Source organism: Gouania willdenowi, chromosome 11 (assembly GCF_900634775.1).
Source record: "Gouania willdenowi chromosome 11, fGouWil2.1, whole genome shotgun sequence".
In the NCBI taxonomy this organism is placed as follows: Eukaryota; Metazoa; Chordata; class Actinopteri; order Blenniiformes; family Gobiesocidae; genus Gouania; species Gouania willdenowi.
Window position 1 is genome coordinate 6,364,726 of NC_041054.1, and position 23,211 is coordinate 6,387,936.

The window sequence follows — 23,211 nt, forward strand, 5'->3', positions numbered from 1 at the left end:
TACATTACCCACATGACTCTGTGTTAAGGCTGCACGACATGACTGCAAGGTCAACGTTCACCTGCCTCAGATCAAAGCAGTGTTTGTGGATGGAGCTGAAAATGTGTCTCATTTTAAACCGTAATCTCAGCTTTGTCATTCATCGAGCAAACAAAGCATGTCATTAGTTGTGTTAATCAAACTTTATGTCGACTCACAGAGCAGTTTAGCATTGTAATTAGGACAATAAGGGTGATGCATGCTCATGCTAATGTCACCATTAACATGAGGTTTGAATTGAGGTCAAATGGGGGATTATGGTTCTGTTGCACATTTCTACATCAGGAGTTGTAGATTTAGTTTTATTTTTGCTTTCAATCACAGGAATGACTTACAGACTGCCTTCAAGTATTGTTTTTCTAAATATTGCAGTACATAAACATTAAATGTACTCATCATTTAGTACTTTTGATCACGGTAAGATCACCTACAGTTATGGTCTGGCTCAGCATATCACAGCTTTGCGTGGGAACAATCATTACTACCATGTTTCAGATGCAGCAAAGCATTTTGGCCAGGACAAGGAAACATGCCAAGCTAGTAACAGGTAACAACATTTTGTAAATTACCAAACACAAAAATTCCATTTAAATCCACAATATTTGCAGAGCTCAGTTTTCCAGTTTCCTATATCACATGACGGCAGTCATTTTTTATCTCAAATTGTTGAAGGAACTCGCAATTTTATATTAATATCTGGCAAATCTTCCTCAAATTATTACATTCAATTTCCCCAAATTCCCCAAATCAGATACATTAAAGTCATATTACGCATTTTTTTTTTTTTTTTTGCCTCCATTTTTGGCACAGATGTTCAAAATATCAATAGGAACAGGCAAAATGCGATCTGACAAAATTTGGAAAAAAACGTTTTTTATACCATTATATTGTGAACCACCCTAATGGGTGTGCAAGATAAAAATTGTAACTCTGCACTGCATGGCATCTTGTCATGAACTCGGGGTGATGTATTGAACACATCAGTCAAGTGATATTTAACAAGAGCTCTCAGAGAGTGCAAATCTCCACCAATATATGTATGATATACTTATATACTTTATCATTTATACATGGAAGTTCAAACCAGGGAACATTAATATTGAATTTCCTCTTTTTCTGTGGCCCACTTAAACTCAAACTGCTCCGTATTCGGCCCCTGAACTAAAATGAGTTTGACGCCCCTGACCTACATGTACTATGTCGCCATTGATCTGCTGTGGGTCGAAAAAGATTGAAGATAGGCATCACATGTAAGTCTGTTTATCAGAGCTGAGGCCATTCCTCAGCTCGCTCCACGTGTCAAGCAGATGAAAGGGAGCAACAGCCCCGATCATCCATTACTCCTGCCTCCTCCACCTCGTCTTTAGCATCATCATGTACTGTAGCTCACTTTACCCCCGTCCCAGCGTCTCCTCACTCTGCTGTTTTGTCCGCTTTAGTCACTCTCTCTTTTTCCCCTCCACCATGACTCTCTCTATCTTCCTCCTTGTGTTTGAAGTCTTCCTTCGATCCCAGTGCGACATATGGAGAGGGAGAGAGAAGGAGTGACTCACTGAGTCTGAGAGGGGGAACACATTGCAAGAATCAGTCAGGGGTTCCAACGGGCTGAGTGCTGCAGGGTGGCTGCTGCTGATTGAGGAATACACCACACATTTTCTTGTAAACCGTCCAAAGTGGGAATCTGCAAAATCGCAGCCTCACTGTCTCATGCTGACAGCCATATTAGCATGTTTTTCTCTCCACTCACAAGCACGAGTGCCATGGCTGCCTTTGAGTTTTATGTTTCTTTTTTATTCCTTTTCCTTCTTTTGAATCCATCACTCTTTTCAATTGCACACACACACTGGAACACACACACACAAAACTTTCAAAGTCACACATCTTAAGCACTTACTCCCGGTTGAATGAGTGAGGATGAAAAATACAGCTGACTCTCTACTCTGCGTGAAAGCCTGACAGATGTCCATCTGTTCGCGTGTGTGTGTGTGTGGGTGTGTGGGTTGTGTGTGCTTCAACTTCAAACTAATAACTCTAACATTGTATACAGCAAACAGGAAGCAGGTAACTTTTTAGGACACAGAAAACAATGTGTAATGCAACATACAACCATAGCCAACTCAGGGAAGTAAAATCAGTGCATTAAATACAGATATGAAAATAATGCAATACGTTACAGTAATTGAGTAATTGACTTTTATGGGTACTTGTACTTTTTTGAGTACATTTCTAAATGAGTAATTATATTTGTACTTAAGCACATTGTAAAAGAAGTAATTTGTTACATTTCTACACCCAGCCATGACTGAGTAAATTATTTTTTTGTTTTAAAAATGATTAACGGACATTGTGAAACTACAAAAAAATGAACTGACCAGACAACAATCAAATGCATCACATCATAGCCGACCAATCAGATTAAACGTAATGCACGGCGCCAAAACAGCATTGAATGCTATAATTAGAGCTTGAAATTTTCTTTATTTTGAATTTAATTCATTGGTGTTATTTATTTATTTTTTTGCCAATTGTGGAAGATTTGGTCTCTTCCTTTTTAAATTTATACATGAGATGTTTACTGTATGAAAGGGAACCGTGGCAAGATTTTTTACCAAAAATAAACATGGCGGGTGAAATTAACTCGTAACTTTTTACTTTGAGTATTATTTAATTCAGCTACTTTTTTCTTGTACTTGAGTATTTTATGTATGACTTACTTGTACTTGTAGATGAGTACAATTTCAATCAAGTAACAGTACTTCTACTTGAGTAGGATATATCAGTACTCTTTAAACCTCTGATTAAATAGTTACAAATGCATGTCAGGCAAAACATACATTTGACCTTTTTTGGACTTTTTGGTTCATATATTATGAAATAAATGATTGTGTGTTGTTATTAAACTGAGCTAACATTAGAAACATGGACTCTGTTAAGGTTCCTGATGTTAAATCATTATGATTCAACATTCAAAGTGAGCATTTACATCCCCTCTGAACGTCTGCTCTGCTAATGGATCCTTACTCGAGTCATGTTCATGAGCTCTGCACAATGTATAGAAAAGTGTTTTTCTACTCTGGGCTCAAACTTGGACAAAACACAGATGCACAATCGGTCTCTGCGTATTCCTCGGTTCTGTTGTGACATGAGCCAAAAACTGACTGCATCAACGATGGAGGTGCAGTGTTTCCCAGTCGGGACTTTCTTATGTGGAATTCTTCTGCAAACAGCCTTAGAGACTAGACATCTGGTAGAACATGTGCAGACTCATAAACATGTTGATGGAATGCATGGAGCCTCTTTTAGTTGGACGTTATCAAGACCCCCCAAAAATTGGAGTGAGGGATATAATATGGTATTACCTTCCTTAGTTTTACCTCTAGGATTATTAAAGAGCAGCAGGCTTAAGGTTTGTTTGTCTGTTAGCAGATTAGGTTTGGCCAAAAATGTAATCCAAAGATTGGCCTTATAGCATGGATGATTCAATTAAACTTTGGAGAGGATCTAGTGATTCTGGATCTGTTTCAAAAATCCAACAATCCCTATCTCTCATCATTGGCGAAATTTCAAACATTGATATCTTGGTTTTTAATTAAATTTGACTGAGTTAGGTTTAGTTGGTTTCTTTATTACCCCCACATAGTTTCATCTCGATCACATCCAGATTGTAAGTTTCATCTTGATTTTTTGGAAAAAATGGGGGTCCCCATATGTTTAGATCTACTGTACATTTAATAATGCTGGTAGAAATTTCTTTCAAGCCTTTAAAGTGTGAACAATCCTGGTACCATGATGAGGATCAATGATCCCGATAACTGATAATATCTGGAAAAAATTAGATTTGGCTCTTGGTGGAGGTTTGCGCTCTCTGAGAGCTCTTGTTATATATCACTTAAATGATGTGGTCAGTGCATCACCCCTGGTTTGTGCCAAGATGCCATGCAGCGCAGAGGTAACATTTGTATCTTGCATGCCCATTAGGGTTAGCCTGACACAATTCCAGACTTCTTGATAGCAGCAACTTCCGGCGCCACCAGTGACGTTTCGTGCACATGACTGAAAGAGACTAACCTGATTCGTTGATTCCATTTGAGCTGGAACAGAAACTGCTGAGGACGGGAAGGTGACCAGAATGAGATCTAATGTTATACAGATAGATGACCGTCTGGATTTCCAGGTTACGTTAGGGTGGTTCACAATAAAATGGTTTTAAAAAAGTTTTCCAAATTTTGCCAGATTGCAATTTGCCTTGTTTCTTTTGATATTTTGAACATCTGTTTGAACATCTGTAGCAAAATGTGAGCCAATAAAACATCCATAAAGGGTGGCACACTTTTTCACAATTTATATTGCTCAACCAAAGAATGCGTAATTTTCACAGATATCAGAAACTTAAAGATATAAAGTTAAGTACGTATGGTCATTAATAGTTTATCCCTGTATTTATACTAAATGAGTAAGAACATTAGAACAGTTCAAACACTATACATGAAAACAGAAAAAACATCAACATTGTGAACAAACTGTGCCACCCCTAAATGTGCAGTGATTGACTCCATTTTTGGTACAGATTCTTACAACATCAATTGGAACAAGGAAAAAAGCGATCTGGCACAATTTTGTGAAAATTAATTTTGTGAACAACCCTAATGCCCATGGTTGTAGGTTCGACTCCCGGGCAAGTTCAATTCTTCATTAAAAGTGTTTTTCATTTACTTAAACTATCACTATTACTTAAACTCACTGCCTGAGTGTAACATCTCCTCCACACCTCCTTCCTCTGCCAATGGAAACAATGGAAGTTCAGAGGCAGTCATCCCAATCATTAAGAATGAAAGCACAAGTAAATATGTCTCAATGTCTTTACAGTTTAACATACTTTTGAAGGTCCATTTGGATTACCTGATCCAACGTTTACCAATCAACTGTTGGCCCATCTCTCTAGGAAAGACTCCCTGGTACAGAGAAGATGCTGAGTTTTTGCTCTCGCTGTTTCACTTGGTCAAGTCTCGCTGATCCTTCTGCTCCTCTGATCCAATCCGCCCCTAACTTTAAAGCTCGGTGTAGGTTTCCCTCCAGGGGATCAAGGGCAGAAGGGGTACAGAAACATGGGGAGGAGGGGGTAGATTAAGAGATGAGGACAGTGAAGGATAAGAAGAGAAATGTATGGAGAAGAGAGAACACGACTGAAGAATAAAGGGGGAAGGGAGTAAGTGTGTGTGTGTGTGTGTGTGTGTGTGTGTGTGTGTGTGTGTGTGCGTGTGCGTGTGCGTGTGCGTGTGTGTGTGCGTGTGCGTGTCCGTGTGTCCTGATGAAATCTGCCATCCTAAGCAATCTTCCTTTAAAAGAAATCGGATTAGCTCTCCTGTGGAAGAGAACCTTCAGGAATGCAGATGAAGGATTGTGGTGCACAGGTTTCTCTTCTGGACTCTAGGAAGGCCTTGACCCACACACATGCACACACACACAAACACGCACACACGCAGACAGGGCCACACACCCTCTCTAGCCAAGGAACACATCTTTCTGCTCACTCCTTTGTATTCTCCAGTGGGCATTTCTTCATTTCCTGTAACTCGTAAAAACCATGATTGAAATGGGGAAAGGCCGCGTCTTCGATAGTAATTCACTTTGTCTCGTTGAATAACTTTTACTTGCCAGATTTTCACATTTAAAACTAATTGATTTAGGCTTAATCTAATTTATTATGAACAGAAAGAATTAGAGTCTAAATCACATTATTCCCCAGGTACAAATTACAATGAATGTACAGCAAACGATGACATTGGGGGAAGAATATATTGACATCTTTGCTTAGACTGTCAGGTACACATACACATTATGGCTTAATGTAGGAAGGTGTGTAATGTTATCTATAGAGTGGAAGCTTCTAATAGACTGGAAGGTGTTAGTTTAGAAGAACGTTAGAAGGTTGTTCACTTGATTCAACTAAATAATGTTAAACTAAATTAAGAAACAGAATTTTCAGAGGCTTGACATTAATCATTAAAGCCTAGTTTAATCTGTCAGTTTTAAAACTTAATAAAAGTCAGACAACACACCTTGAAATGTTAGTATTTTCATTCATCTTCTGACCAACTGCACTTCATGCTGAAATATTTTATTATAATCCGCTAAACTTTTAACAACTTGCTCCAAAACAGAATAGCATGACATGACATAATTACCTAAATATTTCCCATCGGTACCAGAAGGTCAAAATAAACTCTTAAGGAATAAGTTTACAATTGGCTGAATCTAAAAAAGGTAGAGATGTTGTCTAAAGGTGGAACCGGGACAGTTAATAGCACAATAATTTTGGTCTGCATAGAAATTCATACAATCACAGTTTAATGAATTGTTTTTACACAATGTTCATTTTTACATTTACATACTTTTATTTTTTTTCTCTGTGCTTTTTTAATACAGTAAAATTCCAGTAATCTGCTATTTTTCATCCATCTTCAATTGTTCTAAGAACCCCAACAACATAGTATTTGATGTTTTTATTTTTTTATTTTTAGCCCTATGAAATGTCACTTTAGGAGCGCTCCTAAAAACAGGCCATTTTTTAGGCCTTCATGCTTATGCATCAGTAAGCCTAAACACACACTTCAGTGCTGCCTCAGCATGTGTGTTTATCACAGCAGCAGGAGAGTAAATCATTAACACTCACTTTCTTCTCCTCCTTACCTCTACTAACCACAGAATTATTTAATTAATAACACGTCAAATCATCACATAAAGGCGATACAAGGTGGTATAACATCTACTAAAATCGAAACTGATTGTGAGCGTGAGGTGTATTGACCGCCATATGATACCATATACCTTTTCACTTAAAGTTGAGTATTGGCCTTTGTCAGGCTGCCTGAACAAATGGTTTCACAATCAAATCCAGTCACTTTTGAAGCTCTGCTGTTGGAGCGGTTATTGCCTGTGAATCGTGGAATTTGCCTGTTCTCGTGCTTCTCTGTTGTTGCATGGGGGTTTTACCACCGTAATAAACATTTGTTGCTTCCCTTCTTTTAGTTAAGGCTAAAACCTTAGACTCCACCTGTTGGGTTTCAGGTTTCTAATCAATTCATATATGTGTTTGCTTGGCTGTTTGTTCCTCAGTGTAGCGTTTGGCTCTGCTGCACTCAGATCTACGATGGAGGGTCTAACTCGGACACTCATCTTCAGTTTGTATTAATAAAATGTTATGTTTATATCAAGAAGGTGTCCGCGGAGAATTCTTCACATCATCACATCAACATTTGGATAAAGGGGAACCCACCACAAGCGCTCTTCGGTTTATCTATATACTGGATTTTCTATATACTGAACGTAAAGATATTAACCGTAATATCAACCTGTCTTCACTATGTTTGTTTTACCTGTGAAGTAGTTTTTGAGAGGGAGGAGCTCACATTCTTATGTAGGGTAGGAGGGGCAAGCATTGTCAAGAGGAGGAGTTTCCGCTTTGTGACATCACAAAACGAGAAAAATCCAACTCATCCGTTTAGAGTAGATTTTTTACAAAATGTGGAATAACAAGGGAGGGAGGAAACAGAACTTTTTCAACTTTGGAAGAAATGTGTATCACGGTACAAAAAAAACGCTATAAAGTGAATTTTTCATAATACTGCCCCTTTAACATAGCTCTACTATTTGCTCTTTTGTTGCAGGTTTATCACATAGTATCGGTATAATAAATAACCTTGATACAACTTAAATGAGTCATTAATCCTAACCTCTTTACATTTATTTCTCTTTCAGACTGGCATGGCGCTAACATATGATCCTGCTGCAATGCAGAATGGGTAAGTGTTTGATAGTCAATCCATCCTTGGCACCTTTTAATACACTCACCTCCTGGCTCATAGGACCCCAGTCGATACTCCTACCATACATAAAGATTAATGTAGTGTCTGCACTTTGTTACTGTTTGATTAGGAAAATCTATATAGACCTCAAATATCATTTTTTATCGCTGCAATAGGCTGAGAAATGGCTTAGTGATGCAGAGCGAGCAATGTGAGCGCGTGTCCTTGTCAGTGTCTGTGTGTGTTTTCGTCTTTTTGTGTCATCGTGTCATGACTTAATGGCGCTGTGAAAATAAATGACCCTGCAACGTGTTTTATTTTCCTCCACTCTACTGAGACAGGAAGGAAAGCATTGAGCCTCCCGTCTCCCTGTGGCCTCAGTTATTTACAGGAAGTTCCTCACTCCCACTTCCTAAACCACGTCTCCCCTGTAGCTCTGAGTCAAACCCAACCAAAACAACGAATAAATGCAAAGAGTTAAATCATTGAATCGCTGGTTTTATCATCTGTAGCTGCCATCTGAATGAATCAAGGCCTCTGTGCCAGTTCTCTTCTACTTTCACCTTCCAACTATACCTCGAGGCTCTATTTTAAAGTGCTGGAGATGAAATCAAATGAAGTCATTGTTTTTACTTCATAGATCAAGAAAGATCATTTGCTCGAAAAATAAAATAAAATAAAAAGGTGGAAATTGCAGCTTGAAAGTTTGTTTTGATCTCCACTGTAATAACGTGATTTATTTACATTACCAAAAAAGTTTTTCGCATTGCATTGTGGGATGCAGAGTCCCGGAGATGGATGCATAGAAGAGTTTTTACTGCATTATTACAAGTATTAGTCTGTGAAAACATCAGGACAGTGTTTGGAAGTCACTTTGACAGAGTTTTGGGGCCTACACAAGAAATCTCAATAAGAATAATAAATCTGTTTATGATTTATTGATCCATGAGGTCTACACTGTGACGTTATCGAATAAAATATTTGTCTCCAGCTGCTTTAAATGCCAGCCAAAAGTTTAGTATCAGCCTTTTGTGTTTGAAACATAGTTTGTATGTATCTCAATCAGAAAGATCAAATACATATACGAAGAAACTAGTTGAATCTCTCGGTGTTGCTCAGGATGGACCAAAGGCACATATTTCTGTCTACATCCTGAATTATTTATTATTTATTGAGAGGGGAGAATTCAAATTAAACAAGGAAAAGCTTTCGTGAGTCAATATGTGGAATTTGATTTTGGAGTTTGCCAAAGGAAATTAAAGCGTGTACAAATATCATGCAATTTAAATGAAAATATAAAGAAAATATCTTTACATTGTATGACCATTTAGACAGAATTTAATATGTTGTTTTTTTTGTGTGTATTTAATCAAAATCACATAAAGATGAGACAAAATTAAAATTGATTAACAGCAGCAATGGTTGGTAAGTAGGATGCTGAAAATTGATTGTTACTGTAATGTATGGGACAAATAAGTTTATACTGCCACCCACTCCCTTTCGAACACAAAAAGTATGTGTATGCAGTAATATATGTAATTATTGCCATCTGCATCAAATCTTTTGCTTATTGTAGTATTGTTTCTTGTATTATTGCGTTTGTTCAAAATCAAAGTTTATCATATATCATATCATTTATTAAAAAAGGGACAGTGCATATTAATCAACATTTAAATGCAAATATGCCAGAATGAGCCAAAGGCTACTTTTCATCTGCAGGTCGGAACAAATAACATTAAAATGACAACAATACAAATGAAAAAATACAAAAAAACAAAAAAAAAAACAACACTATAGAAGAATTGAACAACTGACCCACACCAATGACGAACAAGTATTGTTCTTATGAGCTGTTCACGTGAATGTTTGACTGTAAAACCAATGCAACCATGTTTGTCCTGTTTACTGTACTTTTTCAATAGCAGTAACAATTGCAATTTGTGTTTATAAAACATGATCCAGCTCTCTCTCTCTTTCTTGTCTGCTTGGAAGGGCAAAAAAAGGAGAAAGTGATCTCACTCTATCTGTAGATTTGATTGTCTGGTAGCAATAGGTTTACTTGGGTGCATTACATGACTGGCACAACACAACAAATCCATTCTTTCTATTACTCCCTTTTTTTGTATTCTACAAAAGTTTGCAACAAGGACATTCATCTCTGCTTCAGTTTGACAAGTGTACCTTATTTGCTGATGAATCTGTATTTTAGTTTAGGGCATGAACAGAAGGAATAACAAGGTAGAAAGAGACTTACAACGTGTGCAATCCATAAGAAAAAGTCTTTGGTTTTTCTCTTTCTGTGGGTCGTGTGCAAATAGAAATTTCTAGTTTTACTTAAGATCCCTTTTTAGACGGTGCATCCTCTGGTTTGTAGCTTTAGGGGGATAAAAATCATCTCTCCTTTAGCTGGATAATGAGTGTAAAACAACCAAAGTCCCTAAACTGTCACATCATTTAAGGCTAACAAGGGTATGTGTGCTTTGAAAAGATTGGAGCATCAAGGCTGCTTAGTGTGTTTCATTAAAGCACAAACAGGCCAAATACCAATCACATGTCTTCATTCCTGTCAAGTAAGCTAACAGGAAGCTGCTGTTTACTCAATGCACTTTGTCCTGAAGCCAATCTCTAGCGTTTGTTCCTAATTATCATCTCATCCGCCTCTTTTTCTCTCTCTCTCTCTCTTTCCTCAGGTTCTACTCTTCGCCTTATAGCATCGCCACCAACCGCATGATCGCACAGACCTCCATCACGCCCTTCATCGCTGCTTCCCCTGTTTCTACATATCAGGTGGGCTCGTAATACGCTATGGTATAGGGTAGACTACAGTAGCAAATATGCAATGGTGGGTTTTTACATTAAGCAGAGAGGATGGAAGTGAGGGGGCGGATGCAAAAAAGCAGCACGACGTCCTTTCCTTTTTGTGTTTCTTCACGTTTCCAGCTGTGTCTGATGACATCTGTTCTGTTTGCGGCAAACTAAACAGGCGTCAAACTGAGAAGCGTTTAATTACGGCTGACAAGGTAGACAAAATAAATGTACCCCATTTATTAATAGCGTTTCCAAAGGATTGAAGAACTGCCCTCCCTCTCATACTCTTAACATTATGTGGCTCATCCAGATATTGATGTAAGTTAGCACTATTATTTTGTTGAGCAGTGCTGCAGAGAGGAACAAAAACTTAAAAACATGGGCTGCGTTTCCATTACGGATTTTCGCAAAATAAAAGCGATCTTTCTAAATGTCGACAAAGTATAATTGCGCTTCCATTGATGCTTGTTTTTGGGAGGAGCCTCGTAACTCCCATGAAATTTCATCTCGCGAGACTTTGCTGCAGAAAGAGGGACACTCAAAACCTCCTTATAACACTTGGTATTCCTTTGTTGTTTCACGTCTAATGTTCAGAAATTTCCCGGTCTCCTCTTCTGTTTACACGTACCGCATCATATTTTCTTGGAGAGAAGTGGTCATGTGACCCAATTCAAAAGTGTTTCCATTGCACTTTTGTGACACATTTCAATATCGAAACGTCTGAAATTCCTCCTCATGAAAGTTTTCAAAACATTTTAGCGATATCTGCAATGTTTTTTTTCGAAATTCCGATGTTTCCATTACCAGTTCTTATTATTTTATTCAATTTAGATTTTTCTCATTTCCAAGGTTAATGGAACCACAGCTATAGAATATGGCCAGAGGTGTAAAGTGTAAAAGTAGAATTGTACTCTTACTTGTTTGAAATTGTACTCAAGTAAAAGTACAAGTAAGTCATACATAAAATACTCATGTGCAAGTAAAAAGTTACTTTCACCCCCCACGTTTATTTTTGCCACAGTTCCCTTGCATATTGTCAACATCTCATGTATAAACTTAAAAAGGAAAAGACCAAATCTTACACAATTGGAACTTCATTTATTTTGGTCTGATCTGATTGGTCGGCTATGATGTGATGCATTTGATTGTTGTCTGGTCATTTCATTTTTTTGTAGTTGATCATTTTAAGACAAAAAATATAATTTACTCAGTAATGGTTGGGTGTAGAAATGTAACAAATTACTTTACTTCTTTTAAATCGTACTTAAGTATAAGTAAAATTGCTAATTTAGAAATATACTCTAAAAAGTACAAGTACCCATAAACGCAACTCAATTACAGTGACGTCAGTACTTGTAATCCATTACTTTCACCTCTGGTTATGCTTTACAAAGTCAGATAAACAGGAAGGATGAACAAGGAGAAGCTAGTGATTGTCCTGGTACGATGGCACAGGCTGGGACCGGAGAGGCAGAGGAGGGTGTGCTGCTGAAGGTTGCTGTATCCGTCTTTTAGGCATGCTTGATTAAAACTCTGGTCCAGTACCTGCGTTGGAAGGGCAGGGAGGGGGGGGTTTAAGACAAGGAGGTAGAAAAAGTGGGCCAGGGCGCGTCTCTAATCCGCTCTCTGAAGGCTTCCCAAATTGATTTATCAAAAACAATGGCTGGGCTTTTGAGGAATATTAATCCCCACAGTTTCAATATCAGGCAGCTCTGCCGCTGCTTCCTGTAATTTTGCCCTTCAGCCAGTCACGGCTGGAAGGTGAATCCTTCATCTTGTGCTCAAGTACAAAGAGACAGAGGAAAAAAAAGAGAAAAAGAAAGGAGCAGCCGGGCAACCATATATGCCAAACTAAAGAAATCACTCCTTTTATGATGGAAAGTATTGCTTTTGTAATGAAAATCTTAAAGTGCCCAGAGATGACTCTGTATGTCATTCTTGCCTTTTAAGAAGATATTGCCCGAGTCGCACTTTAGAATAGGAGGAATTTATCAGATTTGCAAATAAACCAAGCAGTAATCCATTTGCTGTGCTTTAGACGCCACTTTAAGTCAGTCTGAAAAATCAAAGGATGTGATTCTGGGGGGAAAAACTGATAATCCATTAATATAGCAGGACCCAGTCCAGGCCAGATCCATATCAAAATGTTTTCCTTTGGCCTGTTTTACCAACTAACCAAATATCTGTTCATGTGGCTGTTTAGACTGCAGTATAACAGCGTAGATCAGGGCTAACGGGCTAAATGTGTAGCTGAGTGACTTTTTCTAGTCCCGTACCCCTTCAGACATTTATCCTGAAACTATGTCTTACCTACGCCTGCACACTTAGAAAACATAGTAATGTAATGTCATATACATTGTAGCCCTACAGTGAAATGTGTCTCTGAATTATACCTATCCTGTTGAGGAATTCTATATAATAACGTTTAAAAGGCACACTTTGTAATTTTTGGCCACTAGGGGCGCTAGACCTGTAACTTTCACGTCAAGTGCCCCTAGTGGCCACAAGCGCCGCAGCACTGTTGCAAAAATCAGTCAGTTGGGCCAGCCTCCCTTGTCTTTAGATTGTGTATGCAGACAGTAGTTAACCTGTAACTTCGGGAATTTGTAACTTTTTAACCTCCTCAGAAGCAGTTTTAAACTTTTTGCTTGCCTCGGCCATGACCAGGAGTCCAACAGGTGGAAAAATAGTAGCAAAAGCCTTTAGCCCAATGAGTATCAGAGCCTGTGGTCACGTGACTGCCGTAAAGTGATACGTTCTCCAGGTGTTCTCCAGGTAACATGACCAGGCCAAAGACGGTCCATCTCCAAACTTACATGGGTGGTATTTCAAGAGCCCCGCTCGGAGCATTGATACTGTCAAGCGCTGTATATTGGCCTGAGGAATCATTTAAAATAACTCATATGGGTCAACTCTTTAGGTCACAAAGTCTGCAGTGTGGCTTTATAATCTGTAAGCACACAAGAAAACATTTTATTCAGAATTCTCACTTTATTTAATGAATTAACCTACTGGCATTTTCAGTGAGAAACAATGTATTTTACTTTTTGAAAAAGAAGTCTACCAAACATTTATTGATTGATCATATAACAGTAATGCAACATATTCATCAGCCTGAAACTGTGAAATACATCTTGCTGCAACTTTCTCCACACACAGGCTTGTTGTATTTATTGTTTTCAAAGCTGAAAATTCACTTTCACAAAAGTAGACAGTAGCAAAGGGCATCCTGCATGTTTAGCTAGCGCAAAGCAATGTAGCTCTGGACATATTTTAGCTTTTTTGGCAAGATTGTTTCTCTGTCACCACTAGAGGGCAGTCTTACAGAGGCCAATGTGGAATGTGTGACAATGCATGGAGGCTCCTGACTGCTGCTCTATTTGTATTCTAGTTTCCAATGTTGTTGAGCTTTTTGGTTTTTTCATGTACCCCTATGAGAATTTGCGTACCCCACTTTGGGAACCTAGGCTTTACATGCACTCACAGTAATTTTATAGGCTCCTGCTACACCTTCATTGCAGCTATAATGCATTTTTTTCTGAAGATTTCACGTAAAAATGTTGCTTCAAAGCTGGAGGAGGTTTTTAATTTGGGTTCAAAAGTTCTGGATATTTGGATATTTCATTTTTTAAATCCCTTACAGTCCGAGCCGGCTGTAACAGAGCCTTCATATCTGGCTCCAGTCTCAAGATTCTAGTTCCATAATCATCACATGATGATCAGGCACTATCTGTGGGAATGCTAAGGATTAATGATTAAAGCATTTTCTATGCGGGGTTGCTTTTCTGTTCCGCTTTGGAAAACAAATATTGCTGTGTTTAAACCAGCAGACTTGGCTTGATCTGTCAGACATGTTTGGGTGAGGAGCCAAATCATGCATTTGGGTTGGCTCAGAGGATTGATTGTTCACACAGCAGATTATTCCATGTTTGTCTTTGTTGGGTCTGATCATTTTTACTGGGATCAGTGGCCGGGCTGTGTTTGTCTGCTACAAGCTGTCTGCTTTCTCTATCCAGCATCTCTGTTTGTTCTTCCTTCATTCCTCCACTCCCTTCATTAGTCACATTGTCTCTGTTTTTTTTTAATCATTCTGAGATGCATCTGTTTGGTTGTGATGCATATGTTTAATTTTCTTCACATACTGCGTCTGCACAACTCTGTGTACTTGGACTTAAAAGGGTCTTAATGTTGTTTTTTTGGTTTTTCTTCATCACTTGTGTCTGTGGAACAAATCAGATGGGTACAAAAAGGGGCACACTGATTTCATCTACAGCCTAGGTTCCCAAACTAAGGTACGAGTACCCCCAGGGGTATGCAAATTGTCATAGTGGGTACTAGGGCTGCACGATTATGGTCAAAATGATATTCACGATTATTTTGATCAATCTTGTATTCACGATTATAATCACAATTAATTATCATCTGTGTTTTCATTACACTACTTTCAAACAAACAATATGTGTACAGTTTACAGTGCAAAATGAAGCCTTAAATAAGAATTGTACCAAATTTTTTTTTTAAATTAACTCAATAATTTAAAATGTACCAAAGGCTAACAAATTAAATGCATTACTACAGAGTGCAGAGCCCGTATTTTAAATATTGCTCACAATCAGATTAATTTAATCGTGCGGACCGTATTAAATTCCAGGTGACCCCACATGGGGTCACAACCCCAAGGTTGAAAAACCCCGCTTTTTGTTTTTTTTTTTCACTTTGGGTTTTCATTATATTTTGCACATACTGTATATACATGCACATAGAACAACAAACAACAATGGCATCAGGTCTTAGTGTACGCAGAGGTTAACAGTTTTCAGTTTACATTAGTTTTATTATACACGAAAAGAAAAGTTGACATTATCCTTTAGGCAAGGCAACTCAATATGCTTTACGTGATCAAAAAGTGCAACAGAAAACATTCAACAGCTTAAAATCAATAAGAACATTAAAATCATCAGTAAGATCATTTAAAATCATCAGTAAAAACATTTCAAATCAGCAACAAACACATTACATCAACAACAACATGACCAAATATCTCCCTCTGCCTCTTTAAATGCTGGTGTCTTTGTAAGTCTAATCAAAATCCTCCTTTTTTAGTCTTAAACAGCAAGTTTTTTCTGACATTATTATGTTTTTTAAGTGTGCAGGAGTAGGGAGCACATGGCTTCAGGTTAAATATCTGAAGGAGTCGTAACTGTGAAAAGTTTGGGAACCACTGATCTACAGGCTTCATGTAAAAGTAACAATTGTTAAAAATGGGAAAGCAGGAAAAACTTGTACTCCTTTTCCCATAATTCTTTAGGTGAAACATTACATGTGTAACCAGCTGTTAAGTCGCTGTTTGATGGACTTCATCATATGTTTTGTGTTTCTCTGCAGGTCCAGAGTACGTCATGGATGCCTCATCAACAATATGTTATGCAACCTACAGTGAGTACGGAGCCTGCTTTGATAGTAGATGTTGCACCTAGTTTTGTTCTCTGTACAAAATGCAAACATATATGTTTTCTAGTTATACGTTATACAGTTTATGCCCTGTAACTCATTTTCAGTGTGACACAGCTCAATTACTCAGGAAACATTTTAATGGCTTCACAGAACAGCATCCTCCTCTAATAAGCACATTTCAATTTTTCCTTTGTGTACAAAGTATGTTTTTATAGATATTGGTTGTGCCAGGAAGCAAATCAGCATCATTTGCCAGACCGCAGCACAAGAAGACACTCTGTGGACTGTTGCTCGGGGTTACCAGCCCAGACAGGAGACGGGGAAGCATTAATAATAATTAGATTTGGCTCACTAACAGCAGTCTGCAGAAAAGTGTGGTGGTCACATAGCATGCAGTGGTATTTTTGCCATAATGTCTGGCCTTTGCAGATTTATGTGTCTGCGTGTGTATGATACAGGAATAACTAATATGTCCAAATCTTAAATAATACACTCGTATTAGTTGAATATTCTTTAATGTTTGAAGTATTTTACAAGCAGTGAATAATAACTGGAGGGTGTTAGTAGTTTAAAGACTATGAAGTATTGGATTTTTCTCACTTTTTAGACTTTGGTATTTATTATTTACCTTCTAAGGCAGTGTTTCTCAAATGGGGGTATGCGATGGCACTACAGGGGGTACTTGAGAGAGAGTGTAAAATAAACAAATGAAAGCATTTAAATATGGGGTTTTATATTGTTTATTTTTAGTTTAAAATGATGACCAAAAACGACAACAAAAACACAAAACAAGCGGGAAAAAAAGTAGTGAATAATATAGTAAAATGAACAGACAAAGGATACACAAAATGACACCAAAAACACACTAAGAGAGAAAAATTCTCACTATTACCAGCGACACACAAAACGGCAACACAGACACACTCAATGAGAGAAAAAATACACAATGTCACAACAAAATACACAAAAATAACAGAGAAACATACAAAACGACACCAAAACCACACACACAGAGAATCAGTGGTTCCAAACTTTTTGTGCCCAAGGTACACCAAAGGACAGGTAAAAATCTGAAGGCAAACCAATTGTGCAAAATAGCCTTTATAACACGTGTTATCATTCATATCATGTACAATATTTGTAAATGTGCATCATTATTATAACTACTGTATATTACTCGTGAAATATTTATTAACAAAATATTTCAAGCAAATTTTAGTTGTAGAGTTTGCCTCGGTATTGTGAAATGAGTGCGTACAATGTAGTAAATTAAAAAAAAAATCATTATTTGTGTGTAGCTGTATATTGCAATAAATGTATGGTTGTCACAAAATCCCACGACTCACGGCACACCAGTTTGGGAACCACTGGTTTAAATTATACCAACGACACAAAAACACACAAAATGATGATAGAAATAATCTTGATTAGAACATGAACTGAAAATACAAAGGCTATTCTTGGTCCTACACCAGGAAATGATTCCAAATATAAATAAAATACTAAATACTGTTTCATTCTCCACTTATTTACAAAATAAGATTCTTTATGATATGTTTAATCAGTCATTCATTCCATCATTACGCTTTATAGTTGTTTTTTTCACAGAATAATGAGTAAAATGTTGCAGTCGGACAAAGGTGGGGACTTGAGCCAAAAAACGTTTTAAACCACTGCTCTGAAGAACATTGAGCGTATTTCTTTCCCTTTTTCTCCCTCTTTAGTTCTGATATAAACGTGTTACCTCTCAGTGGGGAACAGCATAAATATAGCCGTGATATAAGCAAACAGCTTCTTCCTTCTACTGCTGAACAGGTTTGCTGTTACTTTGTGAGTTTGAATATATTAACGATTGAAATCAATGTATTACAGGATGTGGAAGTTGATCGTGATCGATTTTATTGTTTTTAAAACAGTCAACCACCTAAAAAGACTTGTTTAATCGTCTCAGTCAGCTGTAATCGATCATATACAGGCATAAGGAAGTGTATTTGAAGCATGTTCGAGCATAGAGTGAGGCAACTACGGCAATATTTACAGAAAATGTACCAACTACCAGGAGGAAGATAGTTATTGTTCACCCATCGTTCTTTTTCTTTTGCTCATCCTGTGATGTCGCCAGGTGTTGGAGCCAATCCCAGATTACACAGGGCACAATGTGTTCTTCTCAGATCTGAACTATTGCTATCAATGAATGTCAAACTTTATCAAATCTGAACCCAATGAATGTGGACCTTCAAAATACTAGAAATAAAAACACAGCTAATAAAACTGCATTTTTCATTCACCCACCCTTTGTATCAGTGATTCCCCAAACTTTTTTGTTTTGCCCCCTTTTAATAAGGAAACATTTTCAGGCCTCACTCCCCATCGCAACAAAATTTCACAAAATGGGTAAAAATATTTAACTTTTATTGAAAAAGACCAACATTTTGACTATTCTTCTTTAAAACTACATATGAAAATAACATAATCCCATATATTATGTTAATGCTCAACCGCTATTGGAACAGTCATAATTAAGTTCTCGAAAATTGTATTTTTTATGCTCAATATTTCTTGCGCCCCACCCCTGCAATGATGTCATGCCCCCAGTTTGGGAACCATTGCGTTATACCAGTCTTTATTAAAGAGTGGTCTGTGGACCACTGGTGGTCCTCAAAAGCCCCTAGTCATCTGAACAAATATGTTCTTGAAACTAATACATTTTTAAATTAAAAGTGATTCTTAAACTGTTCGCAGTTGACTCTAAAGTTATGCAAATTGTGTAAAAACATGGAATGCCCCCCTGATGTTGGATCTCCTACTAGCTACAATAGGAAAAATTTAAAAAATATTAAAGGGATCAGCACTGTTTGATATATTTAGAATTTCATCACAAATCGCAGGGTCATGATGAGTCGAGAGTCGTCAACTGTCCTTATACACACACAAGGTGTTTTGTTTGTAAATATTGAACAGGTTTAATATTTATGATTGTTAGTCTTGACCCGTTTCACACACCTCATCCCACAGGATAATGTTATTGTGTAATCTTATTAGACATAAGATGATTTGGTGTTTGGTCTTTGGTCGGAAATGAGTAAAATCGAGATGACAACAACCTGATTATCCTTGTCTAAGTACCCCACTTATAAAGGCAGGCTACACGTTGGGTCATCAGATGTTAACTAAACACAACTGCTATCTGATTGCATACCAGAAGTAAAACCGTGAGAACATTTTCCACTCAGTAACGGTTTGTACTATCTTCATCTTCTTAATAATAGGTGTGCTTGTGTAAGCGCGGGATCCCTACAGCTATACAAACAGTGAACCTCTGAGCTGTGGTGCTGTGGTGGATCCTGCAGGCAGAGCTGCTCAAACAGCCACATTGTTCCCCACTGTGGCCATTTACCACTGCTCCCTCCTCATCTCACTTCCACTCCCACTGTGGGACAGTGAACATGTAATCTGGCCACAGCGGGCCACCAGGCACCTGACCTTCACACTAACTCACCACGCCCAGCAGCTGCCTCCACTTTCCAAGACACCCAGTTTGTCTTTGAGCTGCACCACACCTCCAGCCACCACCTTCTCTTCTGTCCCAGTCAAGCACTGGTTCTGGATTCAAGCGAGTTCCTAAATGAGCTACAAGCACCATTTTGTTTGTTTGTAGCTGCTGCTATGGCGTCCACCTGTTGTGCCAGATGTCATGGTTGGTTGATTACGCTACACAAGTGATTGCCTGAAGCGACACAGCGTAGCGGCTTAGTGAGTGCAGCGCTTTTTACTGACTTATCCATATGTGGGCCTGCTTATAGACTTTAATTAATAGTGTTAGCTGCAGATGTTTAGCACATTTTGAGGATTTTAGATTGCGTGTTTTTATGGTTTGTGTGTCATCACATTATGAAAACATACACAGTTCCATAGGCGTGAATAAACTGTCCTTTGATGGCGATTGCAAGTGGGGAAAAGCAGAAGAGGCGGAGTTAAGAATACAGAAAGTGAATCTGAGAAAGAACAAAGGGTTTGTGTGTGTTTGTTGTCCTTTTTGTACATCTGTGTTGTAGTTTTATCAATGTCATCTCATAGCGCCAATGTCAAGGATGTGCAGTTGACCTTTTTTTGGAGCCAAAATGTCAAGGTCAAGGTTTCGTCAAGTGTCAAAAAACAAAATGTTCCATATCACTATGAATATTTATCATACAAGTTTGATGCTTACATTTATGAAAAGATAATCTCAAGTGGAGTATTTTATTTAATTGGACTGAAGCTGTTCGACCTACCAGTAAAAAGATTCGTAGGCGTCAAAGTTAATGACATCACACAAAAAAAACATTGAACAACATTTCCTTTCAATGTGTGACCTTGAACGAAGGTCAAGGTCAGTCTTCTGTTTTTTGTGAATTATTACTTTCAAAGCTCATTTCAAGTGAAGTATTTTATTTAATTGGACCAAACAGTATGACCTACCAGTAAAAAGATCGGTAGGAATCAAAGTTCATGACGTCACAAAAAAATGAATAAATACTCAAATACGAAACAGCAGAATTGGAACTGTCGCCCCCTACGGTCACAGATTTTTCTCCGCTCATGGATTCTGTTTATCAAATATTGGTAAACAAAAGAGGCTTACATCAACTTTTTTAACTTTTTCTGATTTTTAGAGCAACCCAAAGCAGCACAAGTTGTCATTTTGTCTGAAAAAGCTGCTAAATGATTATGAATGCTTCACCTTCTATAGAACTCAATAGACTGAAGGGGCAATTTGCGTCATCTATGACGTCGTTTCAACATAGTGCCGCACAGACTCGAAAATGGTAAAGTAGTCCCATTTTAAAAAGTGAATAAAATGAATATGGTGCAAAATAATGCATTTTGTTAGGCATAGATCTTCTAATAAGGACATTTCAAAGGTTTTACGCCACATTTGTAAAAACAGTGGAGGATCCCTTTAACGGTTGGATGGCTGACTACTTATAATTTTTGATAACAGATAAATTAAAGTGCTATATGAATTAAGTTTATTTTTAAATAACCCCTAAGTTGTCCTAAAGTTGTGTTTTTAAATTATGCTATAATATAGTTCCATTTACTCAACAATTATTCGTTAAAAAGTTACTCAAAAAGGAAGATGACGTTACACCAACTTTACATAAATAAATTAGTAGAACTTTTTTTGTCACTTTGAGTATAAACTACTTACAAACTACTTTATCTAATTATTTACTTTGAACGTTCGGCTTTACAGTGTAATGAGTCAAATCAGGGTTCTGTGTAGGGTGACCACACGTCCCGAATTACCTGAACAGTCCCGGTTTTCAGAGTTACATCTCGTGTCTCGGTCGATTTCCCCCAAAACCATTTATGTGTCCCGGTTTTTCACAAGCTCAGTCCTGTTTGTCCCGTTTACTAAGAAATGGACTTTTGTTGCAGCTGACAGAAAAGCAGCAGCGCATTTTGCTTAAAAACCTGATGTCTGTGGACTGTGAGCTGTCAATCACAACAGTTGCCATATTAGCGCTTGCAATATAAACTAATTAAAAAGCGCAAAAGTCTTCCACGCGTTTGCATCTTGATGCTGATTGGTTGATGTCATTGACAATATTACTTTTTTGCTTCCTCTCATGCTTTCTCCTTCAACGTGCCAAAAAGAAAACTGATGGTCACTTTATATTTGGTTCAGCCATTGCAATAATACATTTCATCCAGAAAAAATAAATGTAATTTATGTGACCTTCTTTCATTACAATTAAAAGCATATGCAAATCGTTCTTCTTTGGTTAAATTACTTTCTCGGGTTTTTGAGTTTTTAAAATCTGGTCACCCTATTTCTGAGGCATCCTGCCTGAAGCAGGTTTGTGTGCACTGTACAGGCATGTGTTGCCATATGTTTGATCCCAACTGGTTATTCACCACCAGCCTGTGCAAAGCATGATGGCCATCCATCTCTAAGCCTCATGGAGCCTTTGGCACTAGCTGCTAACCAGCACCAGCGACAGACTGGAATCTACATCTTAACATGCAATCATGCCATGTGGCCCCGTGCATCCCCATCGTCCCATCCCAACTGTGTTTCAGGGGCTCTTTCTGTCACTGAACAGCTGCCTTGCTGGATCATACATTTATTTCACTCATACTTACTACCTGCAACACAGCCACACACACATCGTAAGCCACAAACTTAGGTTTATTTATTTATGTTAAACCATTAGAACAAACATGGGCAGCTGGGTCAAGTATTGTGCGGCCCCCAAAGTAAATGCACAAAACCACGAAAGGACACCAAAAACACACAAAATGAGACAAAAATACACAAAATAATTCCAAAAAACATACAAACCACAGAAAAATGCTTATAATGACAACAAAAATACACAAATTTAATCTACAAACACACACGACTGCAAATATACACAATAATAACTAAATATAAACAAAACAACACCAAAAATACACGAAAATACCACACCAACTATTTTGTCCTTTCCTACATTGGTGCTCAGCTCTATCATCATCCTAAATGCTGACATGAATGTTCACATGGTCCTCACATCAGACAATCACATTTTTGTGGCCCCCCGCTGTGATAGAAGTTGCCCATGTCTGCATTTCAACATTTTAAAATGGTCCTTTTTGTGTCTAAGTATAATATGAGAAAGACTCGGCATACGCGAATGAGACAAAGATATTCTCTCTGTCTCTGAATACAATACAAAGCAATATAATACAATGCAGTAAGTACAGTACAGTCAATTAGATTTTTAATTAAAAACAGAACTGACAGGTCCTTTCACAAAACCTGAGGTCTGAAAAGCAGCAGTAATGTTGTTTTATTTGTTGAATGTATTAAAATATAAGGAAATTTTCAATTTACATTGTCAATGAATAGGTTAGTGTTCTGATTGGTGCAGCTTGTCTGATCTACGTAAGTCAGAGGAACTGCAATGAGTGCACAGTCTTCTTGGGATCAATATCACGTGAACCCACTTTCCATGTTGTGCATTAAAATAGATGCTTTAAACATATTTTACATGCAAATGTCTGGATGGAATGCACTCCTGTGTACATTTTGATATAGATTACACCATTGAAAGACTGTTTGCGTTCTTTAAAGCAG

General features: G+C 37.8%; 1 protein-coding gene across 6 annotated transcripts in view; it reads left to right on the forward strand.

The window, feature by feature from the left end:
- Window positions 1-23,211, forward strand: part of rbms3 (RNA binding motif, single stranded interacting protein) — a 365,750-nt gene that overhangs the window by 301,613 nt on the left and 40,926 nt on the right. For all 6 annotated transcript variants that reach the window (XM_028460582.1, XM_028460581.1, XM_028460583.1 and 3 more), the window contains 3 exons: window positions 7,798-7,841; window positions 10,535-10,631; window positions 16,038-16,088. In XM_028460582.1, coding sequence (XP_028316383.1) covers window positions 7,798-7,841; window positions 10,535-10,631; window positions 16,038-16,088 — 192 coding nt within the window. The remainder of the gene's footprint in view (window positions 1-7,797; window positions 7,842-10,534; window positions 10,632-16,037; window positions 16,089-23,211) is intronic.